This window comes from Hetaerina americana, unplaced genomic scaffold, assembly GCF_022747635.1.
Source record: "Hetaerina americana unplaced genomic scaffold, ioHetAmer1.1.p SCAF_6, whole genome shotgun sequence".
In the NCBI taxonomy this organism is placed as follows: Eukaryota; Metazoa; Arthropoda; class Insecta; order Odonata; family Calopterygidae; genus Hetaerina; species Hetaerina americana.
The window spans coordinates 90,447,144-90,462,611 of NW_027287205.1; the positions used below are offsets into that span (position 1 = coordinate 90,447,144).

The 15,468-nt window shown below is 46.1% G+C and overlaps 1 protein-coding gene across 1 annotated transcript in view; it reads left to right on the forward strand.

Moving 5' to 3' along the window:
* Positions 1–15,468, forward strand: part of LOC139694952 (serine/threonine-protein kinase MARK2-like) — a 137,833-nt gene that overhangs the window by 57,303 nt on the left and 65,062 nt on the right. The window contains exon 2 of the mRNA XM_071593484.1: positions 10,725–10,895. Within this exon, the coding sequence (XP_071449585.1) occupies positions 10,725–10,895 (171 nt within the window). The remainder of the gene's footprint in view (positions 1–10,724; positions 10,896–15,468) is intronic.

Consider the following 15,468-nt stretch of genomic DNA (forward strand, 5'->3'; position numbering starts at 1 on the left):
CTCGCGCCACCGCCGGCGGGAGGGAGGGGGAGGAGCCCCCCAACCCCCGCTACGCACGCAGTAGTACGTGGCGGGGGGAGCGGAGCCTGACGCCGGGGAGGTGAAATACCGGGCTCCGGGATTAAGTAGTGTCCCGTTAATTGGACGTGGCTCAAATATTTTGCCACTTGGCGTGAGGAAGAGAAAACTGTTGCCTTCGGTCTAACTTGGTGTAGTCCTGTCATCCTGACTCAACACCAACTCTAGTGTTCTCCGAACTTCATATACTTACAACCCTACCAATATGTTCGGACAAGATAACGCTAACTTAGTGGTCGGCGAACTCGTAAGTCGAAATAGCCGAGTAATAACAGTACAATGATTGAAATTTTTTTTGAGAGTCAATTTTTTTAAAACTTGAGCCGTATGGATAGGTGCATTGTCATTAACTTAAGTATGGTACTCCTAAGCTGGCCTTTGCTTCGACTGTCCTCGGTCTGATTGAAGTACGTCCTCCTGGGCCGCAGCCCCTTCCAGCTCTCCCATCCACACTCCTCTTGCACGTGCCCCTGTTTCCCCCTTCTCCTTTCCTTCATCTCCTTCCCTTCATCCCCATCTGTGCATGCATACACACCGTACTTGCCCAAACCATCTCAACATACCTTGGTTACTCAAATTAATAAAATCGAGTTAATTAAGAACGGCTTGTTTTTCTTCGTTAGATAATAATTCACTAATCGCCACGTATGATTGATTCCCGATTTGTTCGCCCAATATCCGTTATCAATTTTACCGACAATATAATCTTCGAGCAAGGCTGACTTTCGCTGTCAAACCAAGGAGGTTTAAAGTACAGGGGGTTGATGGGAAGGATGGACCACGCCCTCTGCGCTCAAAATACACCGCAGCCCACCGGTGGTAAGTGGCGGAAACCTTAGATCCATAGTGAGCGATGTAAGCAATGTGTTGGCCAAGCTCTCAAAACAAGTCTGTTTAGTGGCAGAAAATCTCGACCGCCAGCGAAGGCTTTAACAGTCAAACAAGAAACTTCGATAGATTGTGCCGCGCGTTGGTTATAATCCTAGCGATTACCTGACTGAATAAACCTTTAAAATTGCAAAAGTAAACTTAAACAAGCGAGGAGGCAATGGCTAAATTATTTAGCTTCCGTTTCTATCAATGGTTACCTACTGGTAAGGTAGGTTTTTAGATGAAAACAAGTACCACAACAGTGCTACGACATTTCCCTTGCCTATCCTAGCGGAGCACTACGTGGCATCCTAATATACATCAAGTCCTTGTTCATCTCTGTATACTTACTTCATCTCGTCCAACATCCCTATCCTGTTCCTGCCCTTTGTTCGTTTGCCTAACATTTCCCCCTCTACTACAGTCTTCAACATCCCACTGCCTATCAATACGCCATTCATCCACTCTTCCTGCCTCCATAGGATTTCTCCCAACAAACCCCTCTCTTCGCCCACCATACCAAGAACTTCCTCATTTGTTTTCTTCTCTGTCCATTTCACCTTCTCCATTCTTCTCCACACCCACATTTCAAAAGCCTCCAGTCTACGTCTATCCTCCTGCTTCAGTGACCACGTTTCCGCGCCGTACATAGCTACGCTCCAAATGAAAGTTTTTACGAGTCTTTTCTTAACATCCTTACTCAAAGTCCCCGTCATCAACTCCCTCCTCCTTGTGAAAGCCTCTTTACCTAGGGCAATTCTTCTCCTTACGTCCTTACTACTTTGACCGTGTTGATCCAAAACACTACCGAGATACGTAAACTGTTCTACCTGCTCTGAATTTTGCCCTCCTATTTTAACGTTCACCTCAACCTTTTTCTTTCTGGAAATTAACATTACCTTTGTTTTATTAATATTGATTCTCATCCCATACCTGTCGCTCTGAATTTCCAATTCACTCAGCAATGCTTGCAACCCCTTGGCTGACTGACAAACTAAAGCTTGGTCATCAGCGAACCTAACTGATTTATGAATTCCTCGTCCACTTTCATTCCTACCTCCAGTTCTTCCCATGCCTCTTTGATCATTTCCTCTGGATACAGGGTGAACGGCAACGGTGATAATGGGCAATCCTGCCTTACACCTCTTCCTAACACTGCCCATCCGGACTCTCCCGTTCCCCACTCGCACCTGAGCAGTCTGAGACATTTACAGGTTGAGGATTAGCCTCCTATCCTTCCAAAATATTCTTATTTTCTTCAATTTACTCATTAGTTTTTCCCAATCAACTCTATCGAACGCCTATATGAAATCTACGAAACTGACCGATGATTCTATTGATTCTATTCTGATTGTGCTCTATGTTCCTCTCTCTATTAGTGACTTCATTACTGCAATGACATAACGCGACCGAACAGATCGTTGCTTAAGTGTTCCTTTACCCTGCTCTCTATTCTGTGATGGTTGATGACCCTGAGAACCTCGAAAGCTTTGTTAGAAACTGGTATTATCGTTATGTAGTCCTCGTCTACCGGTGGCTTTCCCTTTTGGCGGTGGGGGGCCCCTTTCCTAGCTGCCGCCCACTCTCTCCCACTTCCCCCCGTCGTAATACCCTTCCCTCTTTACCCTAAGCACCTGGCGAGCATGTGCGGAGGCCGTTGCGATTTTGGAGAAATGCAGCGTATTTAGGAAAATGTCCTAAGTTAAATACTAACACATACCAAAGCGAAGGTCGGTCATGGCAAATTCATTTCAACGACGTCTAAGGCATTTTGCTATCAATGGCCCAGGGTCAGTCTTAAGTAAATGCTCTGCGCCAACTGGCATGTATTACCTATCTGAAAATGTGACCAAAAAGATTATGATTGCGTCCAGGTTTCACTGTTAATGTCTGGGCATGGTTATTTTGGTATGCCAAACGACACGCGAGTCAAGTGACGACGTGCCAACGTGGAACTCGTGTTACTCACTCCTTGGTCGTTCTGGCTCGACCTAGAGCCGCAAGTGGTTTTCTTGATGAAATAAATACCAGTGCCATGCGCATTCAATTAATCCCGGCAAGCTTCACTTGAGGGCGAGCCTCACTTCTGTCAAAAGAGACGACGCCTAACTTAGAAAGGGTCGAAGTTCCTCCTCGCACTGAAAAGTAATTAAAAAATCACTTGAAATGTCAACGATAGTTCACGGGTAAGACGCAGTTTACACCTATTGCCTTATTCCTATGGACCGTCTAACTCCCGGAGATTAAAAGCACTCTAGGCCGAGGCTACTTTATAATTCATTAATTTTAATGTTCCACGATTGTGTTCTGGAGCAGCCTTTGGCGTCGTGGCTGTCTCTTAAACACTCGTGGAGGTAGAAACATTGCCGCGTGGGAAGTTAATGAATTTGTAGGCAAAGAAATGAATGGAGTGGAGTTAATTACGGACTTGACCCACTCGGCTTCTAAGAGCATTCCAGGCTGTGACCTTCTTTCCGAGTTGCACAACTTCTTTATTTTGTTCGTGGACCAATAATGTGGCCCTAAGGTCGCCGACTTTCAGTGCTCCGTTTTATTCCTCTGATTCCGTCACAATTTGATGCCTTCCAAATAATGACTCGAAGGAGGAGCGCACCACCCGATGGTGGCTGGACGAGATTTGGGCCTGGGGACGGGGTGCAAACCCTTCGACGCAACAGGTTTCTCTGGATTTGGACGGGAGTCAGGTGGCAAGGGGTCGCTCGTCGTGCACTTGTCACGGGGAAGGGGTGGGCGCAGGGTAAGCGCCTCTCGCCTTGCCTGCGAGCCATCGGAGGGTGTGCGCCCCTTTCACGCCGAGAACACGCACCATCAAATTTGTATGCCAATGGCATGATCTTTTGGGCAATGCCCTTCCCGATGAAGCCTTCGGAAGTGTTCGCAAATACCGGAAGAGGTAACGAGTGCGAATCGGCGACGGTGCGAAGGAATGGGACGAGGAATCGGCGGTGGGGCAGGGGATGTCGCTTCCCGCGCTTGAGGCCGAAGATGTGGAGGGGAGTACTCTATACATAACCCCCCCAAAACTCCATCCGATGGAAGGGAAATCTGCGGTGGCAGTAGGGCACTGAATCCCGGAGATGGCAGGATTTTGTAGTTATATCCCTATCTGGGGCGCTGCTTCGTGCTAACAAGTGGAGGATGCCATCCATCGGATGGAACGCTAAATTGTGTGTGCCTTTCGTTTAGAGCAGGCTCTTATCCCAAAAATGCATCACTTCGCAAAATTTTGAAGTTTAATTCTAATTACCAAGTGTCTTACCATCTTTGTGTAGGATTTAGACCATCTGATAAACCTGCGGTGTCCTCGGAATTATGTAGACCACTGCGTCGTCGGTAAATAAACGTACTTTACCATTCACCAGGGAGTCGATGTCGTTAGCGTGAAGTAGGAATAAAAGAGTTCCGATGACACTTCCCTGGGGAATACCTGAAGTGACCTCCATTGCATTTTTGCTAACTCCATCTGTGACTATTCTTTGTACCCAACCATTCAAAAATTCTTTGAATCCAGCCCAGGATATTTGTACGATATCTGTGCTATGTGCTTCGAGCTTAGCGAGTGGTATACTATGAGGTACTTGGTCGAAAGTTGGTTAAAATCTAGAAAAATCGCGTCCACTGGTGCATTCATGTCTCCCGAACTAAGGATATCACGAACAAAAAGCTGAAATTGTGTCACACAGGATTTACTCTTTCGGAAACCGTGATGGTTTTTCTATTTGAACTATATCAACTCTTAAAGGCAAATTATGCATAGATACCTCAAATATATATTTTTCATGCATGGTCGACGAAAGTTGCGCATTCCCGCGTTTCGCTTTCTATATGCCGTCTTTCCTTGGTGCGCTAAAAGCAATTTAGTTAGAAGTAATTGCGGTGAATTCGTTCCATCTACAGGGAATACATGTCGCTTTGGGAATCCTCGTTATACTTTTCTGTGTGGCAACAGTGTCGAGAAAAGAGAGCTTTCAAAACTCAGTGTTTTTTAAATATGTTTCGGTGAGTTGAAAACTACCTACGTCGATATGAATAAGCAAGCGCACGTTCGCTCCGAAGCGACCCCCGGGGCACTCTTCCCCCCCCACCCCCATCATAACACTTACTTGATGCAATCGATGGCGCGAATGGGCAGCGACCGCGTCGGCGGGAGGCTCCATTTCCCTTTGCTGTGGCGGCAAGCCCCCCCGGTTTCACAATCATCGGGGGCGGAGGGGCGACGAAGCGTCGTGCGTTTCCTTCCCCGCCCCCGAAGGCCCTGCTGAGGCCGAAGCACGAACGAGCGGTGAGGCGAGAGAGGGAAGGAGATGGTTGGGTGCCCGTGTAGGTTCACTCGTCGTCCTCTCGCCTTAATCGGAGAGGGAGCCTCTCTCACGCCCCTCCTCTCTCTCTCCTCCCACTTCCCACGTCGCCCTCCTCCCTTTCGGTCGCAGTCGCAGCTGTGCTCGGACGATCGCAAGGTGTGCGTTGCCATGCCACTCCGCCGCTCTACCCTGCCCGCTAGTGCCCTCCAACCCTCTCAGACTGGAGCCCCCTGCTAGCGCACATCCACTGCCGGATGACCTTGACTCCAGCATCGCGACCCTCGCCCGCGTTGTGTGTGATTCCAAGGCGCAGCGTGTGCGTGTCGGAGTGGAGCGGGACAAAGGCGGGGGTGGGCAAGCGGGTGGGGGCGAGACCTGGTCTTCCGGTGGCGCCGCTCCCTGGGCGCTAAAGGCCCCCCTCGGAGGCCCCGGGGGGGGTGTCCTTTGGCGACTATGGTGTGGGTGGAGAGCGTTCCTCCGAGTGTGGGGGGTTGCCCGCCCCCCCCTGCGGCAATCGTGGCCCCCGGCTACGGTCCCTTGGGCGGCGGGTCGTGCCAGGGCCGCAGAAGCGCCTGTTGCTTTTCCCCGCTGCCCCTCAGAGTGAGTGATTCCACGGCCCTCGCCGTTTCCTTCACTATTATCACGGTTGCGAGGAAGCAACCCCCCCCCCCTCTCCCTCCCCCCGGGTGACCGAGTAGTGTAGTGTTGTAGTGGAGTGACTGGCGGACTCGTGCCCACTTATACACCCTCGACTCTACCTGGTGCGATATTTCTGTGTACGGTATGCACTTTGGATGTGCTTTGCTGCCATCTGGAAAAAGTTCCGTGTAATAATGTATTTTAACTAGTGTTTGATATGATTTTCGGAAGTTCAACCGTCATGATGTGAGAGGAAATAAGTCGTGACTCGATCCCGCATTATTCATTGCCTTCGTCATTGGAATTTCTCGATCAGCCGCCGTTGTTGAGCTTAGGGTGAATTTGTGTTGAGGCTTTGTTAGACGTTTCTGTTGTGGATAAGATCCGCAACTTGGTTACGCACAGATCTTCATTTGGGTTATATTTACGTGTTGTTTTATACGCTACCGAATAACTTTTCCTGGCGTTCCGTTAAAAAATAGATAGTACGGTGGCGGCGCCTTTGGCCTGGATTTAAATGAAAACTGCGATTGAGAATTTCTATGGTTATCTTGAGATATCCTTCGGGGATATGAATCGTTGCGGTGGGAAAAGGTTGCTGCTCCGTCGGCGCCAATCCGTCATTCCGCCTGTTGAAGTTTCCCTTCTCGCCTCGAGTCCGGAGTTTCGTTTCTCGTCTCGCCCGTTCGTTAGGGTCACCGGCGAATGTTTGCGTGGGCGGCGCCGTCTCGGGCGAGCGCCCAAACGTGAAGGAGACGGCGACCCGCCCGCCGCCGCTTCGACGGCCGGCCGGCCAGGGGCCTCGGGTGCGCGAACAGCCGTCGAGAAACCCCGCTCGCCTCCTCCTCCCCCTATCTCTGCCTGCTTGGTCCCGTTATTTGCCACCCACCGAGCTCTCTTCCTTCTCCTCCCCCCCATAATCTCCCCTCGGATAGCTCTTGTCTGCACCCCCCCCCCCCAAAGAAAGGGGTTTTGGTTTGAAGGGGGTAGGGAAGGTGTGATTCATCCAAGCTCTGCCCCTACGTGAAAGTCGACTTTTCCCCCACTCGAAGCAGCTTTTACCCATCGTGGAGCGAGTAACCTTTCGCCGTGCGGTCGGCGAGGGGAGAGGAAACGGCCAGGTGTTCAGCCGCCGCCGCCTCGGAACAGGTGCGCGACTGCTTTCTATTCTGCGGCCAATGTTTTGGTGGCGGCGACCGGGTCGTGGGGCGCCCCGACGGCATCCGGAGCTCCGTGAATCAAGTTTTGAAGGGTTGTCTGAAATAGCCACCATTTCAAATGTCGCGTGCATTCCAATGTACGAGGTCGTAATTCAGTTGCACTAACCGCGTGAGGCGTCTTATGTCACTGTTCAGTGATTTCAAATGGGTGTAATAGTACGTTTTACGTGTTAGTGTGATGATCTTGGTCAGTGCTTTCTCTCCTGCGTGCATTTTGTGTTCGAAAACCCGCGCGCTACACCTGCAGACGACCCCGGATTTCGGGGTCGTCTGCAGGTGTAGGCTTTTCGAGCGCAACAAGCATGCAGGAGAGGGAGAGAGCAATTACCAAGATCCGTGGACATGGCGGGGCCAATCTAAATCCACACAATGCCCCTGAAGCCACCGCCTGGGAGTGTGGCCGGTGCTAGGTCAACAGCCATGGGTGCGCCATCCCATTCATGTCACCTCGACACAAATATTAGATCAATCATGCACTCAAACGAAGTTAATCACACGAAAGTAGGTACTTACAAGCAACACTATTCAATAACAGGAGACATACATTCAAATTAAGCAGAAGACATGTTTTAAAGATGGGTTTATTAAATAAAAAAATAACATGCAGGAGAGACCGTCATATTTATTTTGATAGCTATTAGTAATTGCGATAGTGGCTCTCACTTCGCGTGAGCACTCTCCATAAGCTTCGCTACGCACACCCGTCACCAATGCGATGCCTCAAACGAATGTATGTTGCAGAGAAACAATAAGTGCGGATGGCGTTGTACTAATGTAGTTGTTCGTGAGCTCTCACATTGTTTGGGGCACTAGGGGTGGACTTGGTCGTTCATTGACTTAAAGGGCCTTATGATACCGCAGTCGCACTGGGTCGGACGTGGTGAAATCAAGGTAAGAACATCGGCGGACATGAATTCTGCGATGCCTTAAACGAATAATATTCGAATGAAAAGATTCACGAGGTGTTATTTCGCGTAGATTAAATCTCTCCTTGGACACGCGTCGAGTGTTTGGGATCAGTCGTGGAAGGACTTAATTTCTAATTATAATAGCATGACTTCAGGATAGCAATAATTATAGTAGAATACAGTATTAGCATATTATTATACTGATATATATTAGTAATAGTAATATAATGGAATACATGATAGCAATAATTATGACAGCATAGAACTAGATACGGAAAGCTACTCATTTCATGAAGTCTCCTTTAGCAGAGATTAACCTTTGCAATATTATTGGATAATGTGGTGTGGGAGACATAAGAATTAAGAAGATATCATACGCGGTTTTAATCAGGCTAATGTTAATCATTCGAGTTAAACGTCGACGAAGCTGAATAATCGGAGCGCTGCTTCATGACACTATGGTGGGAAACTTGGAGTTTTTGGGGAGGAGGGCTATCAAACCGACGGAGATATGGGATCATTGTCGCTCGCACAAATCGGGGCAACAGTACTAGACTGAAGGAAGATAGTTCAAATTTCCGGAATGCCTTACGTAATGAGTCACCAAATGCTCTGATTGCATGGTGACCGGAAACCTCATGTCACACTCCGGCGTGACGTCCGCCTCTAGGGTAAGATGTAGATGTGTGGAAGCAGGCCCGAGCATTGAATGCAGTAGTTGTCTCGAGGGACGCCGGAGCGGCGGCCTCTGCGCAAGGAATTTGCAGCCCGCCGCCCGCCTAGCGAAACCGTTGTCACCGGATCCCCTGGGACTTCCACGCTTCGTGGACATGAGGATAGGTCCCGCCATATCCTCACGTATCTTGCTCATTGCTCTCTGCTCTCTCTCCCCCAGGGGATCGAGATGGTGCGGGGGCTACCGTACTGACTTCCCACCCATAAGGCCCGGGTTCAAATCCCGGCGGTGTTGAATATTTTTCAGAGGTATCTCGATCCCTACTCGAGGTGCTTTGTGGAGGGCACTTTGAGTGAGTACGTCGTCCGTCGGATGGGACGTTAAACTGCGGACCCCTTGGCGCCTTTCGTAAAGAGTAGGCTAATGCCGACACTGGGTTTCTCCCCACCCTTCGTCCTTTCCTGTCCATCACCTATGGGATTTGAGTTGCATGCACGCAAAATTTTGGGGGTGTTTCGGCGGGTGAGTTGAATATAATAATGTGTACACTGCTCTTATTTAATTGTGTGGATACAAGGTATGCAGAGGAATTGTCTTAAGATTTTACATAATCCATCACAGAAATGAAAATGAGGACCCGATTGAGATATTTGCTCCGAGCTCCCTTGGCCTCATGGGAACCAGTTTTAAACGCCCTTCGGGAAGGAGTACCATATTCATTCGCCCTCTTGTTTTAGTGTAACATTACGCATTGAGTTACATGACGAAGCCACGAGCAGGTGGCAAGAAACATAGCTCGAACGGAAGTAATGGGAAATAAAAAAATATATTTCACAATTTTGCTGAATGAAATGAGGAAATAAATGCTGAACATAACGAAGGAAAGAAGGCGGAATACAAGTTTAGTGTGCATATTGAAGGTTTTATCATAGTCTTGCGTTTCAGGTGGTTATGTTGGGACAGACAATGTGTTCCAAATCGAAGACAGACAAAGAAACTGTTTGTTGGTGTTCCAAATCGAATCCTTCCTGGAATGGTAGGCCTAGGAAAGCCACTTACACACGCTCACAAGGTTTATCGTCAGTTCTTAATTATTGTTAAAATATAATTGAAATAGTGACTGCATTTTAGTTTTGTTATTCTTAAAACTTTTCTACGTAGTCACCATCCAGTGTTATTCATTTCTCCTGGAGATACTTCATCTTTCTAAGGCCATCATTATAGAACTCAGCAGATTGCTTTATCGAAAACCATTATTCTACTTCTTGAATGACATCATTTATGTTGCCAGATCTCAGACCACGCAAAGGGTTTTTGTAGGACTAAGAAAGAGTCCCTTGGGGAAAGATTTCAAAGCCACATTGCTTTGATTACAGGTTGTTCCATGGTCGCGATTTCAAGTGTTTGCTTCAGAAAACGTGTCAGTAGTAATGGAACATGGCCAGCATGCTGACACTTATGACATGTGAAGTTCTTTGTGAATAATTTTCCATATACTGCCATAACCAAGACCATCAGTCTCATTTGTGGTCATCTATTTGTTGTCTCAGGCGTAACTTTATGGAATTTGCATAACATATTGAAATGAAATAATTTACTTTGGAATTCCAAACACTTTATTTTAAAAGACACGACCCAGGTTTCGACGTTGAATGTCATCATCATCAACCTGATGATGACGTTTAACGTCGAAACCTGGGTCGTGTTTTTTAAAAAGAAGTGTGTAGAATTGCAAAGTAAATTATTTCATTTCGATATCTATTTGGATGGTCTAATAGGATAAGGTCCTCTACTGTCTTTGCTGTGGCAGCATCATCGGTGAGTGGTGGCTTTCCACTTCTTGGATCATCTTTGAGGGGCACATGGCCTGTTTGAAAATGGCTTTTCCCCCTCACCATGTAATATGATGGGCTATTATTTCCCTATACCACGAGTAGTCTAAAATTTTGTAATAAATGTGAGGTTGCTGTTAACAACTTTTTTGACAGTGAAATGTGTTCTACTATTTCAGGGTGGTGGCGAGGGCACTGCGACCTCAACTCGTGTCTCCTCTTCTTCCTCTTCATCTCGTAGTCGTACCTCAGAGGAGCCACACATCGGAAAGTACAAGTTACTCAAGACAATTGGGAAGGGCAACTTTGCCAAGGTTAAGTTGGCGAAGCACGTTCCCACTGGGAAAGAGGTGAGTTAATCTTGCATTATGTTCATGCTCATCTGATGGTAAGAGAGGAAAATTCTTGCCTGGCGTGTGCCTGCTACACTAAGGATCTGCAATCTTATCCCAAATTGAATAAGACCGTGGGGGTAGACAACATTCCTGTGAAACTACTTCAAGGTATAGGAAAATGTGGGAAGAATATGGACATATTTGTCGCATCTATGTGGAAGAAATCTGGCTGGAAAATTTTGTGAGATCAGTGTCAGTTCCTATTCTGAAGAAGATAATGGCTACATCTTGAGAGGACTACAGAGCAAAAAGTTTGATATCCCACTCAGCCAAAGTTGTTCTAAGGATCATAAACAAAATGATAGAGAGTAGAGCAAATGATTACTTGGGGAATAATCATTTTGGGTTTAGGAAGGGGAGAGGTACACGTGATGCCATTGCAGGAATGAGATTATTACTAGTAAAAATAAAAGCAGAATACAATGAGGATGTATTTCCTGTATTTCAGATTTTGAAACTATTTTCGATGGAGTGAATTGGGAAAAACTAATGAGTATATTGCAGGAAACAGGAATGGATTGGAGGGACATGAGGCTAATCCGCAACCTGTACATGTCTCAGACTGCTCAGGTGTGAGTTGGGAATGTGGAGTCCGGATGGGCAGTGTTAGGAAGAGGTGTAAGGCAGGGTTGTCTATCATCACCGGTGCTATTCAACGTGTATGTGGAGGAAATGATTAAAGAGGCATGGGAAGAACTGGAGGTAAGAATGAAAGTGGGTGGGGAATTCATAAAATCAGTTATGTTTGCTGATGACTAAGTTTAAGTTTGTCGGTGAACATTAAAATAGGAGGGCAAAAACTAGAGCAGGTGGAACTGTTTATGTATCTCAGAAATGTTTGGACCGACACGGTCTAAGTAGTTGGGACTTAAGGAGAAGAACTTCACAAGGCAAAGAGACTTTCACGAGGAAAAGGAAATTGATGATAAGGATATTTAGTAAGGATTTCTAGAGAAAAATCATCTAAGCTTTGATATGGAGTGTAGTTAAGTGCGGTGCAGAATTAGGGTAACTGAAGTAGGAAGGAAGGCTTAGCTACAGGAGAGAGGGTTTAGCTACAGGAGAGAGGGTTTAGCTACAGGAGAGAGGGTTTAGCTACAGGAGAGAGGGTTTGGCTACAGGAGAGAGGGCTCAGCTACAGGAGAGAGGGCTCAGCTACAGGAGAGAGGGCTCAGCTACAGGAGAGAGGGCTCAGCTACAGGAGAGACGGTTTAGCTATGGGAAAGAAAGTGTAGAAGGCTGTCTGAATGAAGGCATGGATTGTTAGGACAAGGATGAGGACAGGGATTCTAATGAATTTTAATAGGCAGTCAGAGATAGGGGGGTATGGAACTGTTAAGTATGCGCTACCGGAGATGGGAAGCCAGTTGGGACTTTTGCGGTGGGAATAAGAAAGTAATTAATGTTGAGGGGAAGAGAGCCAATAGGGCATGAATGCAGGACTGTGTAGGGAAATGGGAAGGTTTGAAGTGAAGGTGAGTGATGGAATTTCATCGACGGACATAAAAAAGGACTGTTATCTGTTGAGTGAGGAATCAGGTTTTCATGCCAAAAAATATATTCACTGGCAGGAAGGCATAATTGCAAATGTGCAAGGCCTGACAGAGATGGAGACCTGGAATAAAGTGGTGGGCGTATAAGATGATTGGGAGAGGTAGTAATATTCAATAAAGAATGGTACAGGTAATAATAGTGGTAAGGTGTGATAGCGAAGAGAAAGGGAGCCAATTTTGTGGTATGAAGTCCTTAATGCTAAAACACCTGGTTCAAATCCACATCGGTGGCATGTGTGAATGTTGGAAATGCTGAGAGAAACTGTTGTGTTCTTGTTTGATAATCTGTTAGTTAGACATAAATTTAGGTGCAATCATAAAGCTTGTTTCCTTCAGGGCATAATTTAGCCGTTATGAAATGCTATGTAAAATTTAAGGATTATGGAGGTCCTTGCCGGGATAACGTGAAAGTGATATTTGGAAGTTTAAATGGGTGTAAAGAGGAGCTCCTGGGAAATCTCTTATCTAACTGGGGATGGGGATATGATTCTCTGCAAGAATTGCCATGTTGTCCACAAATTGCAGCATACTTATCCTTGTGGGACACTCCTTGTTTCCATTGATCTCGTGAATTACCTATTCGATATGTACGTTAAATATCAATGGCGATCATAAGCAGCCCTGCCCTACTCATTTCCTTTATTTTAAGTTCTTCCCTACTTCCACCACACATCTAATCACATCCACCTTCCAATATAGCACATGTATCAATGTCCTGTATCAACGGCAGTTTCCTATTTAGGAAATGCAGGATCATTTAAGGTGGGAATGCAGGAAATTTAGGGTGCAGCATCCATTTACAGCTACAGTTTAAAAATAGGATTATTGGGGAACTCATTGAGATGGTTGATCCAGTTGACTGGTATTAATGGTCATTATCAATTTCTCTTTGTAAATTATATGACTGAATTTTCACAGTTTTGAAGGCTGTATTTTTTGAGAATTGTCTCTTTGAAAAGTACTATGAGGGTCATACGGAAAGTAGTACCCGTTCGTGAAATAAAGACACAAAAGTAAATATTAACAAACATAAAAAATTTTATTTGAAAGAGGATACTTTAAACTACTTCTCAACATAATCAAATTAAGGCATTTGTCATAACGTGTGACAAGTTTCTGTATTCCTGCTGCATAGTCCTTCGCCGCCAGCTCATTGAGATACGCGAGGGACCCATCTTGCACAAATTTTTGCATAATGCAGATGGTGTTTAACAATTTCATGAACAATTGTTCGAGAAACATTGGGAAAATGCTCACAGATGTCATCAATTGTGACGCGCCGATCGTTCCTCACGAATTCGTCAACTGAGCTCACCAGTTGGTCTGTAATGACAGACGGTCTCTCCGAACGCTCATCGTCGTGTGTGTTCCCCCTCCCCATGTTGAAGTTGCGACACCACCGCCGAACAGACGACTCGTCCATTACATTGTCTCCATACACCTCCTTTAATTGGCGATGAATATCACATGGGCGAACGTTTCTTGCATTGAGGAATTTAATCACTGCCCTCACTTCACAACTGGCGGCGTTCTCAATTTTTTTAAACATTGTAAACAATCACAGAAACAACACAGGCAATGCTAGCGTCACGCAACTTGGCTCAGAGAAGGCAGACAAGCCACTGAAGCTATCTGACCTCGTCCAGCGGCTACTCGCGTCGTCAGCACTTCATGCGGCACGAACGGGTACTACTTTCCGGATGACCCTCGTATATTTCCATTTTTCCTGTGTATGAACTATGGTTTCGTTAGTGTATACATAACAGTTGAGAGAACTTTTTTTCCCTGGACTTAATAATCAAAGGTACAGAACTGCAAAGTTACTCTAACCAGCTGATTCCAAAGATTAAAACATACAAAGTCTGTCCATATTAAAGGAGTTGATGACTTTCCACAGACTTTATTTTAAGACTATTTTAAAATGACCTTAGCCGTTGGTCACCTCCCATAAAAAACTAAAACTCTTGTTTATTCTAACAAAACACAACTCAATATGCAACACTACTGTAAGTCCCTCTTCATCTCCGTATACTTTCTTCATTCCGTCCAGCATCCCTATCCTATTCCTGCCATATCCTTGCTTACCTAAGATTCTCCCCTAGCTTTGATAGTGGGCTCTGGTTTGGAGCCCAGTGGAAGGCATTAATCAGTTGTTGTGCTGGGATATCAAGGCCTCCTTCGTCTACCTTCTAGTGATGATCCATTCACTTCAGGTTATGCCTCTTATTTAGAGTATGCTCCTTGCATATTGGACCCTAATGAAGTGGATTGATTGCCAAATTGGAATGCAAGTTGTACATAGAAGATAGATAGATTTGTGAAACACTGTTATGGTAAACTGAGTAGCATATCTAGTTAATTAGAGGAGCTGGGCTGGGGATCACACCGTTGCTTAACTTATATCGCAAGTCTCCTCCGCCATAATCTCACGAAATCCTTGCAAAACAAAAGAGCCAGCGAGGACGGATACAATCGAATTAGTTAGAATAGGAACGTGGTATGTTAGGATGACGTTAAGGGAAGGTTAATGAGGAAATGGGGATGGAGTTTAGAAAGAAAGACATTTTAAGGTTGCATCAGTTGAGATGGAAGGAAAGCCGGGAGTAATAGCTACAGAGTGATAAACAGCAGAGTGGAAGAGAGCCTGCGAGGGGTGGCAATAATATTGTATAAATAGTTAGAGAGAAGTGCAGTAAACATAGAGCAAGCAACGGATGTAACATTACCAGTAAAATTTACAGCTCAACCAATGGACTCATTGTCCATGTTAACTGAGTGTATGGTTTTCCTTAGACTTTATTTTAAGGTACAATGCATGTCACCAACTTGCGGCACCATCAGGCACCAGTTTGGTTCACATGAAGCAGTTGAACATGCATATACCCCGAGGACAGGGGAGAGGGGATGGCCATGTGGGAGGGGGAGGTTGAAGGTGGTGGTCTGGGTTTCTTTGGGTAAGGGAAGGGAAAGAGCGT